The sequence below is a fragment of the Enhydra lutris genome, unplaced genomic scaffold, assembly GCF_002288905.1.
Source record: "Enhydra lutris kenyoni isolate GAN:26980312 unplaced genomic scaffold, ASM228890v2 scaffoldscaffold66, whole genome shotgun sequence".
In the NCBI taxonomy this organism is placed as follows: domain Eukaryota; kingdom Metazoa; phylum Chordata; class Mammalia; order Carnivora; family Mustelidae; genus Enhydra; species Enhydra lutris.
In genome coordinates, this window is record NW_019154150.1 from 1,387,551 (window position 1) to 1,399,779 (window position 12,229).

The following is a 12,229-nucleotide window of genomic DNA, read 5'->3' on the forward strand; positions in this document are numbered from 1 at the left end:
AATTCCCTTTCCCTCCCAGGCTAAATGGCTCCTGAGAAGTTAAATGCCTACATAAATAGTAAGGATCTTGTACATCTTTTTGCAGCTTGCCTTTTTTCCAAAGTGAAGGGCCATATAGCATCCCATTGTCTTAATACACACACTCTATTCCCTGGGCATCTCAGCAGCAATGAGTTCTCTTCCTATGGCCAGAGCTCAGATTCTCTGGGCTCTCTTCCTAGACAGAGCACTGCACATGCTCAACAAGGGAGAGCAAAATGGTAGTCTCTACTGATAAGGTCTGCCCGGATATACTCCCACCATCAGCTTGAGAATATTCTACTCCCTATACTCCAGTCAAAGCTTGATTTTTGTCAGCCTTTCCCCCCCTTCCATGTCTGTACATTTATAGCAATATGCTTTATTAACTTTAAAATTTGGGGCGCCTGGGTGGCTCAGTTGGTTAAGTGTCTGTCTTCAGCTCAGGTCATGACCCTGGGGTCCTGGGACTGAGCCCCGAGTCAGGTTCCCTGCGCAGCGGTAAGTCTGCTTCTCCTCCTCCCTTTGCTCCTCTCCGCCACCCCACCCCCACCCTGACCTGCGCACGCTCTCTCAAATAAATAAAATCTTTCTTAAAAAAAATTTTATTAGACGAACCGTGACTTTTTCTTTTCAGCGAAACAGTATTCATTGTTTTTTCACCACACTCAGTGCTCCATGCAATCCGTGCCCTCTCTAATACCCACCACCTGGTTCCCCCAACCTCCCAACCTCCCACCCTCCGCCCCTTCAAAACCCACAGATTGTTTTTTAGAGTCCATAGTCTCTCATGGTTCACCTCCCCTTCCAATTTCCCTCAACTCCCTTCTCCTCTCCATCTCCCCATGTCCTCCATGCTATTTGTTATGCTCCACAATTAAGTGAAACCATATGATAATTGACTCTCTCTGCTTGACTTATTTCACTCAGCATAATCTCTTCCAGTCCCGTCCATGTTGCTACAAAAGTTGGGTATTCATCCTTTCTGATGGAGGCATAATACTCCATAGTATATATGGACCACATCTTCCTTATCCATTCATCCGTTGAAAGGCATCTTGGTTCTTTCCACAGTTTGGCGACCGTGGCCACTGCTGCTATAAACACTGGGGTACAGATGGCCCTTCTTTTCACTACATCTGTATCTTTGGGGTAGTGCTCTTAATCTCGCAAAACAAACAGGGTTGCTGGGGTGAGGGGGAAAGGAGAGGGGGGTGGGGTTATGGACATTGGGGAGGGTATGTGTTATGGTGAGTGCTGTGAAGTGTGTAAACCTGGCGATTCACAGACCTGTACCCCTGGGTATAAAAATACATTATATGTTTATAAAAAATTTAAAAATTTAATTAAAAAAAAAGATTTTATTTATTTGAAAGAAAAAGACACAGTGAGAGAGGGAACACAAGCAGGGGGAATGGGAGAAGGAGAAGCAGGCTGCCCGTTTGAGCAGGGAGCCCAATGTGGGGCTCAATCCCAGGACCCTGGGATCATGACCTGAGCCGAAGGCAGATGCTTAACGACTGAGCCACCCAGGCACCCCTCAAATAAATAAAATCTTTAAAAAAAATAAAAACCTGTGTTGAACATTAAATGAGTCTAAATAACTCTATCTACATCAACAGATATTTGTAAAAAAATGAGGAATATATTAGAATTTAAAGGCTACCTGGGTTTGCATGTTTCTTAAAATGTACATAAATTCTCACTTCCAACTCAGTAACTTTAGTATGTCATGTCTGAATATTTACTTTTTTTTTTTTGAAGGTTTTATTTATTTATTTGACAGACAGAGATCATAAGTAGGCAGAGAGGCAGGCAGAGAGAGATGGGAAGCAGGCTCCCTGCTGAGCAGAGAGCCTGATGGGGGGGCTCGATCCCAGATCCCTGGGATCATGACCTGAGCCGAAGGCAGAGGCTTTAACCCACTGAGCCACCCAGGTGCCCCTGAATATTTACTTTCTACATGAGGGACTCTTTGCTTTTAAAATGTTGTGGTATGACCACCTTTTTGTTCTACTGATGATAAATATATCTGTTACTATTTATGAGCAGTAATTTTAAATGATACTTTATATTGAAATAGGATACTTTCCCCCCATATCCATAATTTACTTATTTTATGAGCAGAAGTTTAATCCCTTTCACCTATTTCTCCCATCTCCCATCCCTACCCCTCTGGTCACCACCAGTTTGTTCTCTGTACTGAGTCTGTTTTTGTGTTGTTGTCTGTTCTTTGTTTTTTTAGATTCCAAATATAAGAGAAACCATATAGTATTTGTCTCTGTCTGACCTATTTCACTGGGGATGGTACTCTCTAGGCCCACCCACGTCGATACAAAGAGTAAGATCTCATTCTTTTTTATGATGAGTACCACATCTTCTTTATCCATTCACCTGCAGACGGATAGCTGGGCTGCTTCCATATGAAATAAGATACTTACCGAATATTATTATTTTACTTCAAGTCTAATTTTAGTTCTAGAGAAGGTGGTGCTATCTCAAAGGCCTGGACAAGGTTTTATTTTTCTCTTATTTCAGGAAGATCACTTAACAGCAAACACTTGAGGTTTCTTAAGTGGTGTAGAGCAACACTGCCTGTCTGTGAAACACCCACATGAAATTATTTCCATTTCCAACAAGCTTTTATGTAAATTTTCAAGTTTACAAAGTCTCTCTGAACAGTCGGGCTCAATATAATGACACTTGCACAACCTTGTTTTTCCAGCATGCTGTTATCCTGCCATGTGATCAAATCCAACGTTCATGATTTCAGAGCAGCGGCACCACCTGCTGAATTCTGTCTGTCCAGAGGGCCTGATGAGGTTGCTGTAGTCCTTCTACCAGCTCTCCTGGCCCTGGTGGCACACCACAGCCCTACAGCATAGTCACTCGGATGCCGCCCGTCAGGGCTGACATCCACTTTATTCAACCAACTCCAGAAGTATCTGGAGTCACAGGACCACCGGAAATTTCTTTAAGCCACCCAATTGCTGGGGTATTTTTCCAAAGAGCATTTTTTGATAGCATTGGGGAGGGAGGCAGGGAGTATTCTCTGTGTCTACAGCAGTGCCACCCTGCCCCGTCACCTTTTTAAATTTGTAATTCCCTGAAATCAAACTCCTGGACATTAACAGTTTCTTCTGACGGCTGCCTGGTGATGTCTTCTGTCCAGTTACCCACAGGGCTGTTTACTGACTGGATACTACTACGCATTATCAACATTTTTTCTGGTCTGTGGTTTTATTTGGGAATCTTGTTATTCAAATGTTTAATTTAATGGGGTCTACTATCGATCTTTAATCTTTTATGATTTGTGCTTTCTCTATTTTAAACATCTAAGGTAAAAAAAATTATTTTCATTTCGTACTTCTTCCATTCAGGTCTTAAACCCTCTGGTTACTCCCCATCCAAAACAGAAAGCCACTGGCCCACTCTGTTTACTGTGTAACTCCCCCTTTCCCTTACTCTTTTGGAAGATGACTCTTTACTCAGTGTCCAGCTAGGTGTGCCCTGTCTATGTGCCTTCTGTTCCCTTGATCTGCATGTCTCTGACAATATCACACTGTTTAAACTACCATGACTTCATAGTAAGTTACCTTTAAATTTTTCTTGCATACTTGATTCCATCTAATGTTTAATACTGACGGATTCCTAGCTTCTTCCTGAACAATATAAGGAAGTGAAAAACAAAAACAAAAACAAAAACAAAAAAAACCCCACAGCAACCACTACGCTTCCCCAACACATTAAATTACATAGGTCTAATCCTGGTTTTGTGTGATAGTTTGGAAGTTACATACTCTTACTATTAGGGTCGTAATTCTAACAATAAGTATTTGCATGCAAGTAAAGTTTATCTCAGTTTATCTTATCTCAGACCTTTCTAAATGGAATATTTTCCTTCTGCCTGAAGTACATAATTTAGAATTTTCGCCATAGAACCTAAGGAAGTACGCTTTCCTTCGAGGATATTTTTAGCAGGGACAGAACACTGTGTTGAAGGTTTCTTTCAGAATATATTCCACCGCCTGTTGATTTCCTCTGTTACTGTTGAGAGTCAACTGTCAGCCTCATTCCTGTTCCTTTTTAAGGTTATCTTCTTCCTCTGGATGCTTTCGAGTTTGTCTTTTGTTACTGCAATTTCATTACGGTATGTCGAGTTATTTACCCATCTTGGAATTTGGGCTTCCTGAATCTGCGGACTGGTGCCATATCTATTCTGGAAAATTCTCAGCAAATACCATCTCTGATTCATTCTCTTTATTCTGAGATTAAAAGGAAGTCTGACCTATCTACTGAATCCTGTTTGTACCTCTCTTTCCTACCATTCTTCCTTTCAGCCCTCTTCTGGGGTGTCCTCTCTGCTGCTAAAAACATTCTTGGATTTCCACCTTTTTGATTATTGTATTTCATAAATTTAGAAATTCTATTAACCTACAACACCTGTTTAGTTTCCTCTCTCCAAAGATAACTAAGACTGCCTTATTCCTTTAAATACAAAAACCACTCTGAATGATAAGAGAGCTTTCCATTGGTTCTTGCCTTGTTTTCTTTCTTTTTTTTTTTTTTTAATTTTATTTATTTGACAGAGAGAGATACAGCGAGAGAGGGAACATAAGCAGAGGGAACGAGAGAAGAAGCAGGCTTCCCGCCAAGGAGGGAGCCCGATGCGGAGCTCGATCCTAGGACCCGCAGATCATGACCTGAGCCGAAGGCAGACACTTAACAACTGAGCCACCCAGGCACCCCTTGCCATGTTTTCTTATTTGGACTGTCTTATTGCACACTGCTAAAAGCCTGTAAAAAATATGTGAGGATTCCTCAAGATCTAGGAAGATGATGCCTCTATCCAGAGATCACGGTTTTCATTTCCTTCTAAGTCTTTCAAGCTGGCTGCAATAGTGCGAAGGCCAGCCTTTTGTTTCAACCTTTCAGAAACATGTTCTCTCCCCTACTGTTTCCAGAGTCTAGTGACTGGTTCTTCAGACGGTGTTTACTCCAGCAGTGCGGCGCTGCAGGGTTCCAGCTTAGTAGGGCATGTGGGGCCCTGTACCCAGGAGGAGCTGGGCTCTGACTTCGGAATCAGCCCACACTGCTGTCGAAGCCACAGCCTGGCTCCACAGCTGTTCCTGCTGGTATAGGAACCAGCTTTCAGTCTGGCTGGTGCGCAGGTTAAATCTGCAGGTAGTACTTTATGCCAGTATCCTGAAGGCATTCCATTTCCTTCTCCCTCCTGGTGTCCTCAAGAGCTCCTCTAATGTTCCTTTTTAAGTAATTTTTCTTGTCTCTGGTTGCTCTGACAATTTTGCTTTTCGTGTTCTGCAATTTTGAGTCTTCTGGTAATCTGCTCAGTTTTCACAGCTTACTGTTTTCTTCAGTTGTGTTTAATCTGCAGGTTAACTGTTCATTTGGTTTATTGCAATGACCACGTTTTCACTTCTTCAAGTTCTAAGTTCTCTATATCCTCATTTTTACAATAGTATCCTTTTTCATTATGGTTTTGATTCCTTTTTAAAAAAAATCTCTAGTCATTGTGAACATTTTTTGTGGTACATTATTTCCTCATGTGGCTATGACCTCATCTTTTGTCCTGAGGTGGCAAGTCTTCCTATAGAATGGTCTTATCTCTGCTTTTGTCAGGAATGACAGGTATTTATGGGTTTATGTCAAAGTCTTTAACATTTCTGTCCAATGTAGAGTATAAGCTCAGAACCCAGACATGAGCACAGTGGAACTGAGAGTCTCCAACAAGAAAGCAAAGAGGCAAAGCCTCAAGCATACTTCATACAGGAGCTCTGCCACTTCTTTGGGTTGAGGGTATTTGATCCGTTTTCACAACTTTCCACAGTCCTGGGTGAGTGTGAGAGTGAATGAGACAGAGTGAGAGAGTGAGAGAAAGAGAGAGAGAGATGGAGAGAGAATGTGTGTGTGTCTCCCCAAGGAAGTGTGCTAGTGGGAGTTCTAGCTCCCCCACCTTTTGTAGTCACATCTCCTGCCCTGGAGAGTAATTAAACTCTAGTCTGGTTATAAACTTGACAAGCATCATGGCAGAAGCCCCCAAGCCTAGCACTAGCTTTCGGTTCCCTCTTCTTTCCTGTAACCTGGAAATTTCTTTCTCTCTCAAGCTTGGCTTAGTAAAACTGTAGTCATATTTTGAACATCTCTGTGTGTATGCGTGGGGGAGGTGAGAAATGAAATCCGTTATCAGCTCCATCCTGGATGTGTGAGTCAAGGAACGTCCAGAGTCCTTATCCTCTGGGAACATGTCACAGCTTGAGGTTCATGTCTGTAAAAACCTCTACCTGTACCACCTGGATCATTCAAACATTTTGGGGCAAGCCTGGTGTTTGCTAGGACTATAGTGGAATAAAAATCATGTCTGTCTCTAGAGGCCTAGTCTGCCAGGGAACTCATTTAACACAAGAAGAAACAAGTGCTGTGGAGATAGGAGTTTCATAAGACAACCTGGGACAAAAGCTGGAGACTTGGGGATGAAGACAAAGATGGGACGAAGGAGCTGGGATGGAAGCAGACATGTGCAAGGACAGGTTTGTAAGAGCAGCACATGGTTTGGAAGGACTGGCAAAAGATAAAAAAGTGAAGAACAGCTGTAGCCAGAATGAAAAAAACCTTTCAAAAGGTCACATGAAGAAATGTGTATTTTAGCCTAATTGTTGCAGGGAAAAACCTTAAACGATTATGGTGATACACAAAAAAGCTAGCTGGCTTAATAGAAACACAACTTTGGTGGTTGTAGATAAGACAAGAGAAGCCAGAAAAATAGGAAAACTACATGAAAAGCTACTGTAAGAAACTAGGAGAGACCCAAAAACGTTTTGGGTCTCTCCTAGTTTCTAAAATACTATGCAGGGATATTAAGAAAGGAATGAGTTAGACATTTTGGAGACACAGCAAGACAGAGCCTGTAGGCTGTCAAATTCAGCAAAACACACACACAAAAAAACAACAACAAAAAGGAACTCCAATTAAATTTGAACTTTGGAAAAACAATGAAAATTTTCTAGTATGTCTCATGCAACATCTGGGTCATACTTGAAGTCCTGTATTTTATCTGGCAATCCTACTTGCGGCCAATTATCCATGAATATGGTAATGGGAAATGAAGAAAAGGAAGGGAAAATGCCTAGGCATGAACAAGTTTCAGACCAAATGAACAAGGCTTGGCTGGCAAAGCGGCAAAGATGTGTGCTTACCTGCATTGTAACTAGTCTGTCATCCACCATCACCTCCTTTGTCAGAAAGTCTGCTCCTATTGTAGCTTTGTACTGATTACTGAACTTCTTGTTCACATACTGGTTCATGAGTGATGTCTTACCAACTCTGAAATTGGAGGAAAACCACAAATATAGGTCAACTAGGAAGGGACAGAAAACAGATTCTGATACTTGAAGCTCTAAAGATATGGGCCTATCTTAAAGGAGAACAAGAACTGTGATCACAATAGAGAGCTGCCCCAGCCAACTGCCCAGCGTTACTCATTCGAGACTGTATTTTCTCCTGCGATAAAAACATGGGGCACAGATGTGGGCCAGATGTTGAAAAGCTGCTTTTAAGTTTTGGTACAAGCAACTCAGATGGTAGAACCTAGTATTACTTTTTTCCTTCCAGAAAGATGTCAGCAAATACTCTCCTTCTAAAAGGAGCTACAGCAGTAAGATCAATCCACCATTCCAAAAATATCTCTGCTGTCTTGGGTGTCTCTCCATTTAGGGGTTGGTACTCAGTCCAAGAAAGTAATAGCACAGGAGGAAGTCACCGGCTGCAAGCAGACATACACACCAGTCAGCCACCTGCTGCTTCGAAGTTTAAAATCTTAAGTGGAGAAAGCATCAATATTCCACACCAAATCAGAATTTCCTCAGAGTAAACTCCTCCAGAGACGTTTTCCAGTAAGAAAACTCAGGAAGAGACGACGTGTGGGGGGGGGGTCTTTTGGTGATGAGATTAGTTAGGGCAGGCTGAAGACAATACAAAAGCCTTCAGAGTCAACGGGAACACCTTCCTCTCCCACTAAGGAACATTCATTTTCATATGCAGAGGACGGGGAAGTACATTTATGGCTTAGGGCAGTGTTCTCCAACCCAGGCCATCTGGATCTGAATTTTCAGGGGAAAAGCCAGGAGATCTGTAATCAAATAAAGTCCTGGTGATTCTTTCCAGGCAAGTTTGGGGCTAAAACAGTACCTTTCGATCCTGACAGCACACCAGAGTAATCAGGAGTAAGGGAGGGGAAGGGAGGGACAGAGACAGAGAGATGTGTGTATTTAAGTATTGCTAACTAGGCCCAACCCACTGGTCTGGAAAAATGCTAACTTCTAAAAGGCTCCTCAGGCAATTAAAAAAGCCGCCAGGGTAGAAAAACCCCTGCCTTTTTAAAGGGCAGGGAGCTTTGGGATAAGGAGGCATACCTGCACTTATTATTATTATTTAAAAAAAAAATACACAGCTTCTAGCTGGTCTAAGGCTTCAAAGGTCACTTCAGATGCTGAGTCTGAAAAGTCTCCCACAGAACCATAACAGCTACTGAAGAGCTGGTTACTTACTTAGTGGCAGATCTAGGATCAGAATCCAGTTCTCCAGACCCAGGTTCTTTGGAATATAGGCCCAAATCTGGTACAGCAGTGGGAGGATATTGCACAGCACACCCCAAACCCACAGGTAGGCATGAGGTCAGTGGCAACAAATGTACATAAACAGAACTCCCTTGTCTAACCAGCTCGGAACAGAAGGAATTCCATGAGACTATTCTTGAATTTAAACAGCCACCCTTTCCCCCAAATTATGCCAAAGAACAGGGAAGGAAGGGTTACAGAACAAGAGATCATTCAAATTGCTGCTGTGCCTGAAACAGCTAGAGACCTAGGGCCCTACTGCCCTGCTATTAGAGAAGAAACCGCCAAATGTCAGCATGGAGGGCACCAGCTTCAAGGAGGTCACATTTAATCCTAGCCAACACGTTAGTTCAAACAGTAAGAAACACTTACCCAGAATCTCCCAGGATGATAACCTTCAGCAACACTTTCTTCCTAGAGGTCATCCTTCAAACTGAAAGGAGAAAGGAGAAAGCACTGTGAGAGTGACAGAAATACCGAGGCAAACCACTCTCCCCAGCGTAAGCATCAAAACAACCAAGAACCATTGAGCCCTACCTTCCCGTTGGCTATTTCCCTGCCATCTGGGGGGACTGGATGGAGAGCAGTATCAGTCATTAGAACTCCGGCCCCAAGCTGGGCAAAACAGTGAGACAGGCTCATCCTGCCTCTCAGAGCAGTCTAAAAGAACTTATTCTCCTCTTGGATGTTGAGGAAATAACTGTTTACATATAAAAAAGGTAGGTAAGGAAATGGGTTCAGTAAAGCCTGTTGTTATTCTTCTACAGTTTGGGAGAACAAGGTAGTCAAAACTAGGTCTTAGAAAAGCTACTTTTTAGTTTCATTTTTATTTATTTATTATTTATTTTAAAAGATTTTATTTATTTATTTGACAGAGAGATCACAAGTAGGCAGAGGCAGGCAGGGAGAGAGGGAGAAGTAGGCTCCCCGCTGAGCAGAGAGCCCGACTCAGGGGCTCAATCCCAGGATTCTGAGATCATGACCTGAGCTGAAGGCAGAGGCTTAACCCACTGAGCCACCCAGGCGCCCCTCATTTTTATTTATTTTTAAAAGATTTGTGTATTTGTGTGTGTGTGTGAGAGAGAGAGAGAGAGAGAGAGAGAGAGAGCGAGCATGTGTGCATGAGGGTATGCGTGCGCGCACACATCCGAGCTCACACAGGGGGAGCAGCAGGCTCCCTGCTGGGCAAGAAGCCTGATGTGGGTGGGAATCGATCCCAGGACCCTGGGATCATGACCTGAGCCAAAAGCAGATGCTTAATGGAGCCCCACTCAGGTGTCTCTTAGTTTCTTTTTTAACCACCTAGCTTCTAGAAGGCTGAGAGGCTGGCTACATGACTGTGACTTTATCTTGTTGCTAGTATTTGCTTCTGTAATAGTCTTAACATCTAATATTCCTTTGAGTGAATTTTAAGTGTTTAAACAGCCATTCTTGCCTTTTACTTAATATACCAAAAATCTGGGGAAAGTAATGCTGTAAAGAACATCTCTGAACTTCAGTTTGTGGGATCATTTCCTTAGGACCCAGCAACAGCCACAGGGTGGGGTGCGGGTGGGGGGCACAATCTCGAGTCAAATTCACAAGACTATCACAGGCCATACATTCACTTATACAGGCCATACCTGGCATGCATCTACTGAGAAGGACTGGGACAGGAACACGGCTTATTGGCTGTTCTTTCAACAGTCCACACAGCAGATGGCTCAGGTATAGGGAGAGTGTGTGGGTTCAAGCCCTGACTTAAACCTTCACTGTTGAGAGGATGCAATCATCTCTTTTAATAGCTGTACTGGTGCCTTGTGAGGAACACACACAGCCCAAAAGCCAATGTGCTCTGCGAAGCCCAAGCATGGGGCTCCATTGGGCGTTCACGGCCTCTCCCTGTCCAGATGCAATCACCAACCGGGAGACATTTTACCACGTCTTTTTTTTTTTTTTCCTTTTCTTTTTCTTTTCTTTTACCACAGCGCCCAGGCAAGAGAAGTTGGCAATTAAGTCTGCCTTTATTGAGTTCCCCAGAAACAAAGTTAACCAAAGGTCAAATTTTCACACAGGCAAACGGGTTTTGTTAAACTTAACTTACAGATATTGTTTAGGAATGGGGTTACTGAATCAAAAGTATAAACATTTTCATGACTTCCACTAATTCACTTTCTTGAAGGATTTTCCAAATTTATACTACAACCACTGCTGCAGTGGTTAACAACAGTACAAGACTTAAATAAGAAAATGACAAGCTTATTGAAACAAAGGAAATCTGAATAAATGAAGAGCTATCTCCAATAGGAAGACTTAATGCAGAGATGTAAATTCTCCCCTACTGAAACAATCCCAAGGGTTTTTTTGGAACTTAAAATAATTCTTATTTTATTCATCAAAATAAATTCACAGGAATCCCTCCCATTCCTCTCCTAAAAGAATAATGACAAGAGGAGAGAGGACTTGCCTTAACAGTCTTGGAAAGTATGTTATAAAAATACAGTATTAAAGTATGGGGCTGGTACACGACTAAACAGAAAAATAACCCAGAAATGAATAATTTGGACAAATATAGCATTATAAAATTCGGTAGCAAAAGGATGAAAAAAAATTCACGAAGTGAAGGCAGCCAGAAAAATCCTGAGAATTAAGATCCTTATACTTCATCCTCCACAACAAAATGCCCTAAGGAGTAAATATTTAAATATAAAAATGAAGTTGAAAGGAATACAATTATTAGCAGGTTTTTCCTGGATGGTAGAATTAAAATAGCTTTGTTTTCTTTATACTACCTTATTGTGACCTTTGGAGGAACACACTACCCTGAAACTGAAAAAGCTATTTCCACTTCGGAGAAAAATGTTAATCTGCTGATTTTTCAAATAAGTTTTATCATTACAAAATTAGTCCTTATTCATCATGAAAGATACATGAATGAGGATTTCATTTTCACTTAGGGCCTGCACTCAACAGTGGATCTGAAGAAACCCAACATGTGGTTTCATCACCAGGATGTTAACGGCTTTAAATTGGCAAAGTTTAGAGCTAGGTTTTTGCACTTACTGTTCTCCAGGATCAAGAATGGGACACTGGGTGCCTGGGTGGCTCAGTGGGTTAAAGCCTCTGCCTTCAGCTCAGGTCATGATCTCAGGGTCCTGGGATCGAGGCCCGCATCAGGCTCTCTGCTCAGCAGGGAGGCTGCTTCCCCCTCTCTCTCTGCCTGCCTCTCTGCCTGCTTGTGATCTCTCTCTCTGTCAAATAAATAAATAAAATCTTAAAAAAAAAAAAAAAAAAAAAAAAAAAAAAAAAAAAAAGAATGGGACACTGGTTTCTAGAAAAAAGTTAAGAAAAAACCAAACCAAACCAAACCTGAGCACAACTTTTGCTACAAGAAGCTGCCCAAGCTGCAACGGCTTTAAAATCTCCACTCGCAGTTTCTTCGCTACCGATTTCCATCATCACCTTCATGGATTTCTGAAATTACTTCTTGAAATCCTACAAACTTAGGGAACACCTGGCTAGCACAGGTGGTACAGCATGCGACTCGATCTCAGGGTTGCGAGTTCTAGCCCTAGGCTGGGTGCAGAGTTTACTTTAAA

General features: G+C 42.2%; 1 protein-coding gene and 1 pseudogene across 3 annotated transcripts in view; both read right to left on the minus strand.

Annotated features, from left to right (window-relative positions):
- Positions 1–12,229, minus strand: part of LOC111158993 (RAB7A, member RAS oncogene family) — a 73,795-nt gene that overhangs the window by 11,798 nt on the left and 49,768 nt on the right. For all 3 annotated transcript variants that reach the window (XM_022521348.1, XM_022521349.1, XM_022521350.1), the window contains exons 2-3: positions 9,024–9,084; positions 7,233–7,359 (exon numbers count right to left, since the gene is read on the minus strand). In XM_022521348.1, the coding sequence (XP_022377056.1) occupies positions 7,233–7,359; positions 9,024–9,076 (180 nt within the window). In that variant the 5' untranslated portion in view covers positions 9,077–9,084. The remainder of the gene's footprint in view (positions 1–7,232; positions 7,360–9,023; positions 9,085–12,229) is intronic.
- On the minus strand, positions 2,444–4,509 carry LOC111158992 (annotated as a pseudogene).